Source organism: Leucoraja erinacea, chromosome 17, assembly GCF_028641065.1.
Source record: "Leucoraja erinacea ecotype New England chromosome 17, Leri_hhj_1, whole genome shotgun sequence".
In the NCBI taxonomy this organism is placed as follows: domain Eukaryota; kingdom Metazoa; phylum Chordata; class Chondrichthyes; order Rajiformes; family Rajidae; genus Leucoraja; species Leucoraja erinaceus.
The window spans coordinates 13,813,313-13,829,088 of NC_073393.1; the positions used below are offsets into that span (position 1 = coordinate 13,813,313).

Consider the following 15,776-nt stretch of genomic DNA (forward strand, 5'->3'; position numbering starts at 1 on the left):
GGAGAGGAATTTCAGTTTGAACATCAGACTTTGAGTATTTTGAGAGGTCACAGAGTCAATGAAGACCACTTGTGGAGGGGAAGCCTGCATGAACATTGCCCTTCTGAGAGATGACCTGTTTGTTATCTGAAACTTTAGTTTTATTTTTATTCCTCTGAAATTACTTTTTTTTTTAAATTGAAACTGTACTGAACGTACCAGCTCTGTCCAACTTAAGGCACTGGAAATGCATTTTGGGTTGGGATTGCTAAATTAGCTATTTAGCTGAGTGCTGTACTTTGCTTCAACTGAGGTTGGTATTGTGAATGTGGAGGAATTTCTGGGCATACGTTTTTGTTTTCACATTGGCCTTTGCGGAAAGGTTATTTGGCTGCTGGGCTCTTATATTCCTGCGATAGGCACTGCAAGACCATCGACATTATGACACGGTGTGTGGAGATGTGAAGAGGAAGGACTCTGTTCAGTGTGTAGACTAAGCTCACAGCCTGCAAGAGTGCTGCTCAACAGGCTGGTGATGCCTGCAGATTGATGGGGACAGTCCCTTTAAATTGCATTGTTTCTATGCCTGCAACGTGTCAAAGCTGGCTCTTCACTGTTATTTATCAGACAAATGTGAAAGAAAATCAAATTTGTGATGGAATCAAGATGTAAGCAATTGGCACTAGTACAGCTAGAAGCACGTGCAAAGTTGATTTATTATGCCCTATTATTTTGACCTTGTGCAAATAAATTTCTGTCCCTGACTGTTTTTAAGAGAGCCACTATTCTTCACCATTTCAATGTGATGTTCCATAACCAACACGCAACTCACCAGCACTGTTTAAGATTGAGGTTTAAATGACAATGCTTAGAGAAGTGTTGCTAGGCTACATTCTGCCCCACGTTCTAGCTCTTTATTTTGGATTGTAACAGTGTCAATGTGCTGAGTATTTGCTAATTCTGTAAAGGACTTATCACATGTTGTTGGATGGAGTGGTGGGCAACATGGCTGAAAGTTGTAACGTCCAACATCACCAAGACAACACAACACAACAATATTTACAACAAGCCCCTGAGATTTTAGCCAGCTTTTTCCAAGTTAAACCATCAGTTGGGTATGTCTCCATGTATCCAGTGGATTTGATTGTAATCCCACAATATTCATTTTTTTACACTGAGTCACTGGTGAATTCTTCAGAGCAACACACTTGGCTTTGGACTAAATTGCTGGAGCTCTTGCCAGCATGAGGGTGCAGTTGTTTCTGCTTCATAAACCATTACAAGCGGTAATGTGAAGGTTAACTGAGCATAGATTGAAGACAATTTGCCAGTCAGATAATCACTTCTTTACAGTGTTCCTGGCACAGATGAAGCTAAAATGGATCAATAAATGTATCTTCTTATTGTTTCAAAAGTAAAATATTCTCATACCAGTTAAGCCAGGCTTGGATAGGGGCGAAAAAAAATAAGTCATAAAAAATTCTTTGCAGTTCCTATAATGATAAAAAATATGACGCCAAATCTTCAGCCATTTACAAGTTTTTTTTTTAAACGTAAATACATTATATTCTAAACATATTTCCACTGATTTGTTCTGAGATAGACAGAACTGGTAATGATTTGTTCTGAGGTCGTTTAATAACAGTGTTAAGATGGGGTCTATTATTTGCCAAAATGATTTGCTTTGAAACAAAATGATGGCAAAGCTGACAAGAAATGTAATGTATTCCTCAACTTTATAGTTAATTTTTCTATGAGCAATCCACAACATTGTAGGCTCAGTCTGGATAGGATTGAGACACGTCACCACCTTTAAACCAGTGTTGGCATCTTAAACTCAGCTAGAAATACTTTTAGTTAATTCTCTTTGCTCTGCTCCATTTGGCAGGCTATTCACATAAGTATTATCCTAGAAGCTTAATGGCATTCACTCGATGGTCTGGATGTACTTGGCGAGTTCAGTAATCAATCCCCCATAGTTTAGATTATGACATTCCCATTGTGGGAGAATCTGGAACAATGAAATGAGAGCAGAAGCTTTTTCACTTCCATTGCTTTGTATGTTGTGGACTGAATCAAAGTTCATATGTTCTAGGAGCAGTATTAGGCCATTTGGCCCACAAAATCTACCCTGTCATTCAATCATCGCTGATCTATCATTCCCTCTCAACCCCATTCTCTTCTCTTCGCCCCATAACACCTGACACCCTTACTAATCAGGAATCTGTCAAATATCCGCCTTAAAAATATTCATTGACTTGGCCTCCAAAGGCAATGAATTCCACAGATTCACGACCCTCTGACTAAAGATATACATAGTCATTGAGTCATAGAGTGATACAGTGTGCAAACAGGCCCTTTGGCCCAACTCGCCCACTCCAGCCAACAATGTCCCAACTACACTAGTCCCACTTGCCTGCACTTGGTCCATATCCCTCCAAACCTGTACTATCCATGTATCTGTCCCACTGTTTCTTAAATGATGGGATAGTCCCAGCCTCAACTACCTCCTCTGGCAGTTTGTTCCATACACCCACCACCTTTGAGTGAAAAAGTTACCTCTCGGATTCCTATTAAATCTTTTCCCCCTTCACCTTGAACCTATGTCCTCTGGTCCTCTATTCCCCTACTCTGGGCAAAAGACTCTGTGCATCTACCCAATCTATTCCACTCATGATTTTGTATACTTCTATAAGATCTCCCCTCATCCTCCTGCGCCCCGTGGAATAGAGACCCAGCCTACTCAACCTCTCCCTATAGTTCACACCCTCTAGTCTTGGCAACATCCTCGTAAATCTTTTCTGAACCCTTGATAATATCATCAAGCTTGACAATATATTTTCTATAACATGGTGCCCAGAACAGAACACAATATTCTAAATGCGGTCTCACCAACATCTTATACAACTGCAACATGACCTCCCTACTTCTATTCTCAATACTCTGACTGATGAAGGCCAAAGGGCCAAAAGCCTTTTTGAGTAACTTATCTACCTGCGATTCGACCTTCAAGGAACCATGCACCTGCACCTAGATCCCCCTGCTCTACAACACTACCCAGAGGCCTACCATTTATTGTTTAGGTCCTTCCCTTGTTCGACGTCCCAAAATGCAACACCTCACACGTTTTGGTATTAAATTCCATCAACTTTATGGTAACCCGATGATTCACACACAATTCTGACTTGGCTCCTTTCCTTCGACATGACCGTGACTTTCTTACTCTCTCATAAAGATACCAACTGGCCAAGTCCCAACAACAGAGCTGGAGCAACCAGAAGAGAAAGAAGACAATTTCACATTAAGTTAATATGTTAGTCTGTGTCCAAGATGGCTGTCGGAAGGGAGAGTGGACGCTAGCGCGCTTTAGCTGCTGCTGCTCTCTCTTCACATTGTGTTTTATGATTTTTTGTCTTTGGAGCGATTTCTGTCTTTAATTTGTGTATTGGTGATGTCCTTATTATTTATTTTACTCCGACTATATGTTTTTTCTCTTTTGTTAATTTCTGTAAGGTGTCCTTGAGACTTTGAAAGGCGCCCGCAAATAAAATTTATTATTATTATTATTACGTGCACATCACATCACATAATACCTCAACGTCTGGGACGCGGTGGGCCGAAGGGCGTTTCTGTGCTGTATCTCTAAACTAAACTGATCGAAGCACAAGCCTCATATCATCCCGATTGCACATCTAGGCTCGTTTTAAATACGCAAAAATGTTTGACATCTTGAACAGTCTGATTTTGGCTTTCAGGAATTGTGAAGGGATTGGTTACAGAGATTAGCAACATGAGAACTATTGCTGTGGGGATTTTCGTTTCTCTTTATATGTCATCATCCATGGGTATTGTGCATTGCTGAGAGATCAGCATTAGTTGCTCATCCCCGCCCACAAAGCAGCTGCCTTGCTGACCTGCCACAATGCCTGTGGGGAGGGAACTCTGACACTGCTGTTTTATGAGAGAACTGCCAATATAGTGAATGAGTAGCACACAGTGAAGAGAGGATATATTTCAACGTGAGGATGTGTGCTGCTTGAAGATATCTTGCAAATATTGAAGTTCCAAGTTGTAGCTGTACTTCTCTATCAGTGTGCTGCAGGTGGAAGCCTTTCCTTGCGATGGGCAGGAAGATTTTACAGGTTGAAAATGGCATTGCATCGGTTGGTCTGCAGCACATTAGTGAGGTGGTTAATGGAATTGCAGCGGGTTACTTCGTGCAGAAACTTGTGGAGTGTCTTTTTGGAGTTGTGGATGTTATTTTAGGCCACATTCATAATGACCTGTACAAAGCATTGTTCAGAAAATGAAAGGCTGGAGGAACTCAGCAGATCAGTCAGCATCTGTGGAGGCAAAGGCATGGTCGACATTTCAGGTCGAGACCCTGGATCACAAGCTCAGTTTTTGCTCCAGATTCCAGCATGTGCAGTCTCTTGTGTTTCTCTAGAGCATTGTCTTTTATAATCCTGACCTGAGTCTTGCTGATGGTGGAACAGCTTTGGCAAGGAAGGATTAGAGTCCTTCACTGTGGCACAGACAGCCTTCAGCATTCTCTTGGAATGGTTGTGCTGGTATTTTTCTGGTCAATGGGTATCCCTAGGATGTTCCTGGTAGGGAGAAATTTATGGGCATTCTGTTGCATACCAGGATGATCTACTGAGACTGAAACTTGATGGGAATGGCCATGACCAGGCAGAGGGATTATGTGAGATAACGTCTCAGTCTGAGTCCAAATATGGCCAAGTCTGGTCATTCAGCCTCAGACCGTCTCTTCATAACCCGATGTTGGGGGTGGGATGCTAAAATGTATCAAGCACACTGGAACAGCATGTCCACAGGGAACCTTTCTACTTCCATCTATCTTCCTCCTTAGGTTGCTGCTCCTCATCGACCTGTTGCAGTGTAGTGGACAGGGGGTATTATATGGATCATTCAGCATGCAGCAGATATCTACACGGCATGTGAGTTCACCAAAATGATGGCAAATATCCCCTCGGCACTCCAAATGGTGGAACGCCATCTCAGATCCCAATGGCTTTCCACACTGAGACCCGAGTGACCAATGGCAAATTGTCTGTTCCAAGGCTACAAGTGCACTTTCTACATAACCATGAGTCAGGGATAGAGGAACCGGTACACCATCCCTCCTCCCAGCAATGGGTACAGTCCCAGGATCAACACATCATGCAAGTTTCCTGGATGGATGAGATTCGGCCATAATTATAATTTTGTTATTGGTCACACAGGTAATTTGTACATTGTCGTCATGAGTAACACTAGATGCTTACACTATCTATCACTTCCATAAGCTTTGGGAAGTCCACAAACCTGGTAATTTCATGTGCCCTCAATGCATATTCAGATAATAGAAGAAGCCTTGTCTCCTCATCAGGGCAGCTCAGTTACATCCTCTGGACAATAGTGAGTTACAAACTGAGAAATATGACACAATCAGTCACCATGGTGTGCAGTGATCGGCAATAAACTATAATTGAATCATTGAATTGAATCATTGATCGAGGGTTGAGAATGATTGTGATTTAACCTCTGTATGCACTGCCAATATTGTGCGTATCAAAGATAACAAACCTTTATCATCAAAACTGAAGAAAACCTTAGCCTCCAGAACCACTGCTGCTCTGATGTCTGGGCCTCTCTTAAGGTTCTCAGGGGAAGGGCCTTTCCAAACAAGAGTTTCTTGTCTTCCACTTTTCTACCAATTTGTTCTTCCATTTGGCTCTCAACCTCTTGCTACTGATTGTATCGAAAGGTCAGCGGGACCTTTACTAAAGGTCCTCCAATATTCAGCAACAAAAGATAACCGTAAGCTTTGTGCACACCTGAACCTGCTCTAAAAGTGAGTACTGCGGTCTCTAACCCCAATAAATGGCAGTAGTTTCATGTACCTTCATCATGTTAAAACGTCTCAAAGCTTTTCACACAATGGACATCACTTTAAATAACCAGGTAACAGCATTTCAGCATCATCCAACACCTATGATTTGACTGAACAGTTACTCTATTTTTAGCTGAAATGGGGGTAAAACAGAGAATCAAACTTTTCCATACGTTGGAAAATTGAAAACTGAACAGAAAATGTTTTGACTTGAAACATGAACTCTGTTTCTATTTCCACAAAGGCTGCCTGACCTGCTGAATATTTTCAGCATTTGTTTTTATTTTGGGTTTAGTAAAAAGTTGGTTGGAGCCAGAGCTCCATAATTGTACTATATTTGAAGAGGTAGGTGTGGGCTTCAACAAGTGCTGTTTGGAAGAAGGCATTTCTGTTCATCTAGTTCTTCCCCCACTATAGCACAAGCCTGCCGGCCCCATTTAAGTTATAGTTTTCCTTTTTAATTATTTTTGCAGATTTTAAAATACACTTGAGATTCAATCAATCCGTTTGTACATTTAATAGCTAATCCCTGCCAAAGGGAAAAATAAAACTGAAAAAAAGACTTCAGGTAAAAAAAGGAATGATAGTAGCAGCTGGGATAAATTTTACAAAAACTGCTTATAGAGAGAATATAAAGCTATTAAAATACTTTAATAGCAGTGAGATAGGCTGCACCAGAGGAATGTAGTGAGAGAAAGAAAGACAAATAAAGTAGAAGTAAGAAAGACATTTAAAAAAAATATATATATTGCCAATGGTCAACAGGATTAAATAGCTATAAAGACAAATATCGAACTCTTTGTCATTGTGAGCACAACCAACGTTTGGAACATTAATGAAGATAAGTTCAGGTCCAATGGCACTGAAACATTTCAATGTATTATTCTTGGAGTTAGGGATATGTGCAGGGTTGCAAATGTGGCTGCACTTGGAGGAGTTCACTTTACATGTGTACAACACATGCAAATGCTTACACATGGAGCCTTTGTGTGATCAATAGTTATTATCAGTGAGGCCTGTACCTTCTCACATCCCAGTAGGCAGTAAAGTGTTTCATTACGGACACAAATCAATGAATTGAAATACAAATCAGCACATTTTGACTCCAAGGGAAGAAAAATAAGAAGCTATATTCCATCTTAGGAACCGGCTTTTGACTGACTGCAAGCTGGCTACTTTGGTCATTGCTTACACTCCTTGAAAGTTAATAGATCAGTCAGAGGTCTGACTGATTCTCGGCAGCTGGATACACTCTGTGAGTGATACAGCTGCTGATTCCCTAAAGTCTCCCCGCCATCTACAAAGCACAAATTGGGGGTGTGATGGATTATTCTCCACTTGCCTCAATGACTCCAGCTGAAACAACACCCAAACCTCAGCAGCAACCAGGACAAAGGAGAGTCAATTGGCAGCCTATCCTCTGAATATACATCCAGTTCCTCCACCAACCATTCACAGTATATTCTAGCTAAAGAAGAGAAGACCAGGCAACGTCACCCATTCCTTTTCTCCAGAAATGCTGCCTGACCTGGTGAGTTCCTCCAGCATTTTGTCTTTGGGGTAAACCAGCATCTGCAGTTCCTTCCTACATATATTCAAGGCTTCTTGGGTAACACCGGCTTTAGGTTACGCAGGCATGTGAGATAGTCTTCATCTCCTCTCCCTCCAAGTTACAGTCAACACAACATGGATGTATATCATATCTTGTTCCTTCAATGTCAAAATCCTGGAATGCCAACAACATCACCACGTACGCATTTTTACTGTAGATACATCAGTTGGCTTTAAGAGGTGGCTAATTGCTCCAAAGAGATATGTCAGTCGATAGTCTGCCCCCTGTGATGGAGACAGAGAGATCAAGAAAGATAAGAGTGGTGTTGGAGATAATCCAGGTGAATCTGTGGGCAGGGTGGAAGGTGATTACATCAGTAGATAGTCAGATTACCTTGTTGGGAACCCAGGCCAATAAATAACCACCGTGCCACTGCTGTCCTCAATCCACATTGCGAGACCCTCAGACTATCTTTGGAGACCCTCAGTCCATCTTTAATCGGATTTAACTGAACTTTATCTTGCACTAAACATTATTCCCTTTATCATGTGTCTGTACACTGTGGATGGCTCGATTGTAATCATGTATTGTCTTTCCGCTGAGAGATTCGCACAGAACAAAAGATTTTCACTGTACCACGGAACATGTGACAATAAACTAAACTGAACTAAATCATAAAGAACAAAGCTCAATACCCGAGGCTGTTAAAAGAAGGGTCTTGACCCAAAACGTCACCCATTCCTTCTATCCACAGATGCTGCCTGTCCCACTGAGGTACTCCAGCATGTTGTGTCTATCTTCAGAGCATAAATAAAGTTGGTCTTCCTGCTATAGTTTTGGGTCCATTTCAACCTTTTATTTTAGTTCCAAATTTTCAGTTACTGATCTCTTTTTTCCTATCTAGCGCGCATTGCTGGAGGTCAAGGAATGCTCCTCATCATCCCTGTATCTCCAAGCATTACTGTGACATTGGTCAGGCTGTACAGCTCCAGTCAAAACCAGAGAAGGGAACCAGATCAGGGATTATCTGCCAGAGGCTATGAATGTTGGTCTGGAACAGAGGCAGAGACGGGCTGGAGAAACACCACAACAGTTAAATCTCAAAACCAGAGCTTTGGCAGATAGCTCCAAAAGCTCTGAACAATGGGAGGCACCTGGTGTATTGCCAGGCGAAAAGCAAAAGAGTAGAAGTATAGAACTGCAGATGCTGGTTAATAAAAAAGTACACAAAGTGCTGGAGTAATTCAGCGGGTCGCAGCAGCATCTCTGGAGAACGTGGATAGGTGATGTTTCGTGTCAGGACCCTTTTTCACACTTATTGTTGTGGGAGGGGGGAGAATGCTGGGAGCCATGAGGGGCAGGACAAAGCATGGCAAGTAATGGGTGGGGGGGGGGGGGGGGGGGACGACGTTCATAGGCAGATGGTTTGGACAAAGGCCAGAGATTAAAGCAGAAGGTGCAAGACAAAAGGATTGAAGTGTTGCAAATTGTGAAGCCAGAGGAAAGGATGTGGATGGAGTGGTGGGAAGAAATAGGTACATCTAGGTGGGTGTGGGAGAGAAATGGGAGAGGGAGGGGTTGTTAGAGGTTACCTAAAATTGGAGAAGCCAATCATACCATTTGGTTATAAGCAACCCAAGCGGAATATGAGGCGCTGATCATCCATAATGTGTGTGGCCTCCCTCTGGCAATGGAGGCGGGTTAGGACAGAAAGGCCAGTATGTGAAGTGGAATTAAAATAGTTAGCAACCGAGAGATCGAGTAGACCTTGAGGGACCAAGCGCAAATGTTCTGCGGAATGATCGTCGAGTTTTTGCTTGGCCTTGTCGATGTTCCAACCCCCCTCCCCCTTCTCCCTCAGTGGAGAAAGCAAATGAGGATGCGATAAAACAAGCAACTTCACTGCAAAATGAGTCCATTTATACATGGATGTCACATTCACATTCTCCGGATACCTTTCATACTTCCTCGTCAAATGAGTATTTTTGAAGTGTAGCAATTCTCACAACATAGGGAAATTGTTGGTGGTGAAGCTATGGAGGGAATCATCCACAGCAGTTGTCATGTGAACAATGAATGTGAGGGCTTACCGTACTGACCAGGCCTGGTGCCAAGATCCAGGGGCAAGATTTACCTGTTTTATGATGAGATAGACAAAAATTGGATCAAGTTTTAAGATGAATGAGTTACTTGTGGATGGGTTTTGCATTTCTCAAAACATGCCAAATTTTTCTGTAGGATCAGTCTCACATGGGGCAAGGTGATCAGGATATTTTGTTACTCTGCGGATTACCGTAATTTATTGTCCCTTATCCTCCCACATGACGCCATTGTAGGAAGTTCTGGAATCTTTGAACCCAAATGTATTAGGAATCCATTGGTTTGTTGCATTTGGCCCAAATTGACAGGTTAAAAGAAGATGGTTGTCTGGTTTCATGTAAAATGTGTCACCACACCTGATGCAGCACAAGGGTACAATGTAGAATCGTGGAAAGGGGATCGGGTCCATACCAATCGTTGTTCTATCTCACTGATCCCCTGAGTAAAATGTAAAACATGGAGCAGAACAATACAGGAACAGGTTCTACTGCCCCCAATGCCTGTGCCGAACAAGATGTCAAGATAACACACCTGGAGTATTGTTACAGTTTTGGTCTCCAAATCTGAGGAAGGACATTATTGCCATAGAGGGAGTGCAGAGACGGTTCACCAGACTGATTCCTGGGATGTCAGGACTGTCTTATGAAGAAAGACTGGATAGACTTGGTTTATACTCTCTAGAATTTAGAAGATTGAGACGGGATCTTATAGAAACTTACAAAATTCTTAAGGGGTTGGACAGGCTAGATGTAGGAAGATTGTTCCCGATGTTAGGGAAGTCCAGGACAAGGGGTCACAGCTTAAGGATAAAGGGGAAATCCTTTAAAACCGAGATGAGAAGAACTTTTTTCACGCAGAGAGTGGTGAATCTCTGGAAACTCTCTGCCACAGAGGGTAGTTGAGGCCAGTTCATTGGCTATATTTAAGAGGGAGTTAGATGTGGCCCTTGTGGCTAAGGGGATCAGGGGGTATGGAGAGAAGGCAGGTACGGGATACTGAGTTGGATGATCAGCCATGATCATATTGAATGGCGGTGCAGGCTCGAAGGGCCGAATGGCCTACTCCTGCACCTAATTTCTATGTTTCTATGTTTCTATAAACTGCTCTCATCTGCCTGCACATGATTCATATCCCTCCATTCCCTGCATATATCCATGTGCCTATCCAAAAGCCACTTCAATGCCACTATCGCCTATGCCTCCACCACCACCCCTGGCAGCGCGTTCCAGGCACCCACCACTGTGTAAATAAAAATTCCATACATCTTCTTTAAACTTTGTCCCTCTCAACAAACCATAACCTCAATCAGAGACCCCATATCCAACGGGAAATGGTATTTTATCCTCGTTAGTACTGGACTAGGAGAAATGAAAGATTTTGTTCAACAAGAAATGTCTGAAACTTTTGAAACCCGATCTGTGGCAGTCCGTTTAAATAAGCAATATACAGCTTGGGACAGTCAGTGCGCGTTCGGTGCTGGCGATGGGAAGCATCCTTAGATTTGCCGTCAGATGTGGATGGTTGTCCCTATGATAGCGCCTGTCGCTTAGCACGTTCCCTCCCCAGTCCGCAAATTGTCTTGGTCCCGGAGACTCACCGCGCTCCAACAGATCAGGTCGTTGGTCTCAGGATCTTCCACCAAAGTCCACAGCTTGGTGAGGAAGGCGGGCACGGTGCTGCTGTATCCATCCATGTTGCAAAGTGCAGGCTGGGTTCATCACATCAACTGGCTCCAAAGCTCTCCCAATGCATCAGGCTCTGACACTGGCCGCAGCAGCACATCATCTGACACTGACCTCCGGGATAACAAACGCTGCTGCTAAACACAATGGCACCTGCCGCTGACCCATTGCACACCACCTGACCCCAGCGAGCCATCTGCACAGTCACCCTGCCCGAACAATGAGCCCCGCACACGCTCCAACACTGCAAAAATAAAATCACACAGAACGATAGCTCCACAAAGGATTACATGCAAATGTTGCGTTTCAACTCCATCCAACCAACTGAGGGATCTCAACAATAGGCAGCAAACTTCAGATGCAGTGGCCGTCAGCCAATGGATACAATGACCCAGCCTTAACACTTTCCTCTCTACGGGTTTATAATAAATTATCCGTTTTAGATTCATAGTATCCAAACAGCCAGCAACTTCTTTTCAATGTTACTAATCAGCTTTGCCATTTAGACCGTCCATGTACAAAATGTACTATGCAGAGCAAATACAATGAAATTGTTCCCAGCCTCCATCTCATGTCCAATGTTTGCAAATCCGCAAAGCCCAAAGTCAGCATCCAAAACAGCAGATTACAGCAAAGTTCACAGTTTGGTGAGGAGGGCAACAAATGGGGAAATAGAGGGAGAGCTAAATCCTCCACATCACCAGTTATATAACTGTAGAGTCATAGAGCATTGATTCAGGTCCTTTGGCTCACTTCGTGCTCCAGACACCCAGGTTCAATCCTGACTTCCAGTGCCATCTATGTGGAGTTTGCATGTTCTCTCTGTGACCGCATGAGTTTGCTCCAGCAGCTCCGTTTCCTTCCACGTCCCAAAGACATGTGGGTTGGTAGGTTACCATCTACATCGTTGTACACCTTTCTTACATTCTGAGTTTGTGTCAGTTGAGGCAGGTACAATAAGAAACATTTAGACAGGCACATGGATAGGATCGGTTTGGAGAAATAAGGGCCAAACGCAGACAGGTGGGAATAGTTGGTTGATGTGGGGAAGTTGGGCCGACAGGCCTGTTTCCATGTTGTATGACTAACACATCGGTCAGAGGGAAACTGTGAAAACTGTACATAAATATTACAGGCCCCATAGATGCTGCCTCACTCGCTGAGTTTCTCCATCAATTTTGTCCACCGTCGATTTTTCCAGCATCTGCAGTTCTTTCTTAAATATTCCAGGCGGTCAGAATCGCTCCCGGTGAGACACTCTGAAACTGTTTGGCCTTTCGGTGTAAGGAGACAGCGAAAAGCACCCATATCGATTGGCACATCCCAAAGTGCAGGAGCACATATTGAAGAATGCACTGCGGGGTCACGGTGGAGAAAGGACACAATCTAGCATTTATTCTGCTGCCATTGGACACCAAGGGGCTGAACGTCATTTACTTCATCTCTCAAATCAACCTCAGGATATCACTGAGAGAGTTTCTCAGTGCAGTTTCCTAGGCGTAACCATCTTACATTTCATCAGATGTTTTTTCCATCATAAGGTCAGAGATGGGAATGCTTGCTGATGACCACGCAATGAATAATTCCATTCACAACTCCTCAGCAAATGAAATAAGCCAGGAGACTCCAGACTTTTCAGCATGAGGGCCACATTATATATTTGGCACATTTTTGCGGGCCATAGGAAAAAATAAAGAAATGTCACACACACACACACACATACACACAGAAACGCACGCGCACACCTGGACTCCCACAGACCGAAACACACACAGACCCGCACACCGACACCAAACCAGACTCACACACAGACAGACACACGCATACAGACTCACACATACAGGCTCTCTCACATGCTCTCTATCTCTCTCTCCTTCTCACACACATACACACACACACTGTGATCACCCCTCAGGCATATTTCACAAAGACCCACACACACATAATGCTCATCCATCGGGCATACACACACACTACCGATCTCCGCAGGGCTGGCGAGAGGGAGAGAGCAAAAATGGAGAGAGAGAGAAAGAGGGGGGAGAGAGAGGGTGAAAGGGGGAGAGAGAGAGAGAGAGAGAGAGAGAAGGGCAGAGGAGGATTCCCCTGTCCGCGCCGGCAGAGACCCGGTCAACGGGTCCAGGTAGGTGTGGCGCCCCGGAGCGGGAGCTGTTCACGGGTCACCCTCACGGGGGTAGACGGCTACGCACCGACCCTGCCGCCAACTAGCTCCCCCCTACACCCCCTCGCTCCACTCCCCACCCCACACTACCACCCCGCACAAATTGCCTTTGCAACACAGGAGCAGTGGCACGGTGGCGCAGCGGAAGAGTCGCTGCCTCGCGGCGCCAGAGACCCAGGTTCCATCCTGACTACGGGTGCTGTCTGTACGGAGTTTATTGTAGCTGCGTGGGTTTTCTCCGGGTGTTCTGGTTTCCTCCCGCACTCCACGTTTGCAGGTTAATTGGATTTGTTCCGAGTGTGTTGTGCGTACGGGCATCGCTTCGATGGGCCGAAGGGCCTGTTTCCACGTTGTGGCTCTAAAGCTGCGCTACCACAGAACCTGCTAAATAGCCCGCCGCACGGAACGTGTTAAGAGCTTGTTGCGGGCCGGATATAATCTGGTGGCGGGACCTGGCCATAGTTTGGAGACCCCTGAAATAAGCCATGCAAGTGCCAGGCAAGACCATAACAACATTCGGACATGGGCTGATAAGTTGCAAACACATATACCACGAGCAACATCCCGAGAGTCATTGTTGAGTAGAAACTCTACCCGACTAACCCACATTGCTTTATTGGTATATTCACATGTACAGTGAGGTACAGGTACAATGAAAAACCTTTTGCAGCTGCATCACAGATACATTGTTTCAGAGAACAAACATGAGCATAAATTATCTAAGTCATCAAAAATGAAAAGCTTGTGCAAAATAAAAGCCAAGACATTAGCACAAAAATAAGAGGAAACAGGTCCATGGTAGTGTAAGAAGTGGTTTGTAGAGTTTTGTTGCTGAGATAGGATTGAATTTGATGAACCTGATCATTGCAGGAAAGTAGCTATTCCTGAACCTGTAGGACTTCAGGCTTCTGTACCTCCTGCCTGATGGTAGCAGCAATAAGAGGACAAGGGTCTGATGATGAGGATCCCTGATGATGAGTGCCAGTTCAGGACGTCATCTGTGATGTTAATGGCCAGGTTTTTGAAGCTGCTAACTCTTTCCACTGCCAATTTACTATCGGTGCCACCATTTCTAGTCACTTCTTATAAGGCATTCAGATGGAGATTATTTGGCCAAAGCGACGTTAGCCTTTAATCTCATTGGTATGTTTTCTCTAATGATAATGATGTTTTTGGAACTTAGAATGGCAGCATTTTGTGAAAGCCTATCTGGCAACCCAAGCAAATGGTGCTTTCGCCAAGGTTGTGTTTCATATACTGTCCCATGCCTCTTTCTCTCTAATGCCCAAAGGAGGCTGCTTTGCAGCAGCATAGCAAACTATAAATATTGGAAACACATCAGCAGGCCAGGTAGGATCTATGGGGAGTATAAATACGTGCATTTTAAAATCTGTTGAATTGAGCTGATAAAGAGAATGGCTGTGAAAGGTTGGAGGCAGTGGATGAACAGCAAAAAAATCTCCAAATGCTGCAAGTCTGAAATAAAAATCTAAAATTGTTTCCCTCTCTAACTGTCCTCCCCCCACTAATTCTCTGAATAGTTTCACTGTCATTCTAATTAATTTTCTGATTGTATGCCTCTTTGTCACCTTCCCCTCAGCTAACAATGAACCCAGGGCCGGCCTCAGGAGGTACGGAGCCCAATTGGGAACAATTTTAGTGAGCCCCAGGTTCCCAGCCAAGGTCTGCCAGCCCTGTTCTTTAGTATATATTATGAAATTGTACTAAGGTGCTATGGATTATACATTAATCTATCCTGCCCCCGTCTGGATGTCAGTAGCTCCGGTGGCTTCCAACCTTTACCGTAGCTGCTAATTACCATTAAACTGCATTATGTGATTGGGCACAATGCCCATGAAGATAGCGGCTGATTGGACGGGAGGAGGCCGATTGGACGGGAATTTTAAGGCAAGCTGGTCGGTGATTGGACGCAACCCCCTTAGAGACAGCGTTTGATTGGCTGCCAAATAACCGGGCACAAAAAAAATGACAAATAGGAAAACAAAAACAAATCGGATTTAAGGTACATAGGGTGAGTATCGATTAATTCTAGACAACCTATAAAAAAAATCTAACCCCATTAATTCACTCAAGGTGTATTATGATGTGTTCTACAGTATGAGGTGTACAGCAAAACTTGCACTTCCAGAGTGGTCTATCGTGTTGTTTCTTCAGCGGACCAGGGATTTATTTTAAAGGTAGACACTAAATTCTGTAGTAGAGAAAGATCTTTGGAGAAAGCTGCATTCTGGAGAGTTGCAGTTGATGAGGTGAACTAACCCGACGAGATTGAGACATGCTATTAATGCATTCCGTTTTTGCAAGAGGCAGACAGGCGAAATACTTGAATATATTTGAAAAGCAAACATCACAAACAATAGTGAGCCA

At 43.8% G+C, this 15,776-nt stretch overlaps 1 protein-coding gene across 1 annotated transcript in view; it reads right to left on the minus strand.

The window, feature by feature from the left end:
* The window catches only part of hsf4 (heat shock transcription factor 4), a 48,551-nt gene extending 36,588 nt beyond the window's left edge, over nt 1-11,963 (minus strand). Inside the window, exon 1 of the mRNA XM_055648597.1 lies at nt 11,125-11,963. Coding sequence (XP_055504572.1) covers nt 11,125-11,220 — 96 coding nt within the window. The 5' untranslated portion in view covers nt 11,221-11,963. The remainder of the gene's footprint in view (nt 1-11,124) is intronic.
* Between the last annotated feature and the right edge of the window lie 3,813 nt (nt 11,964-15,776).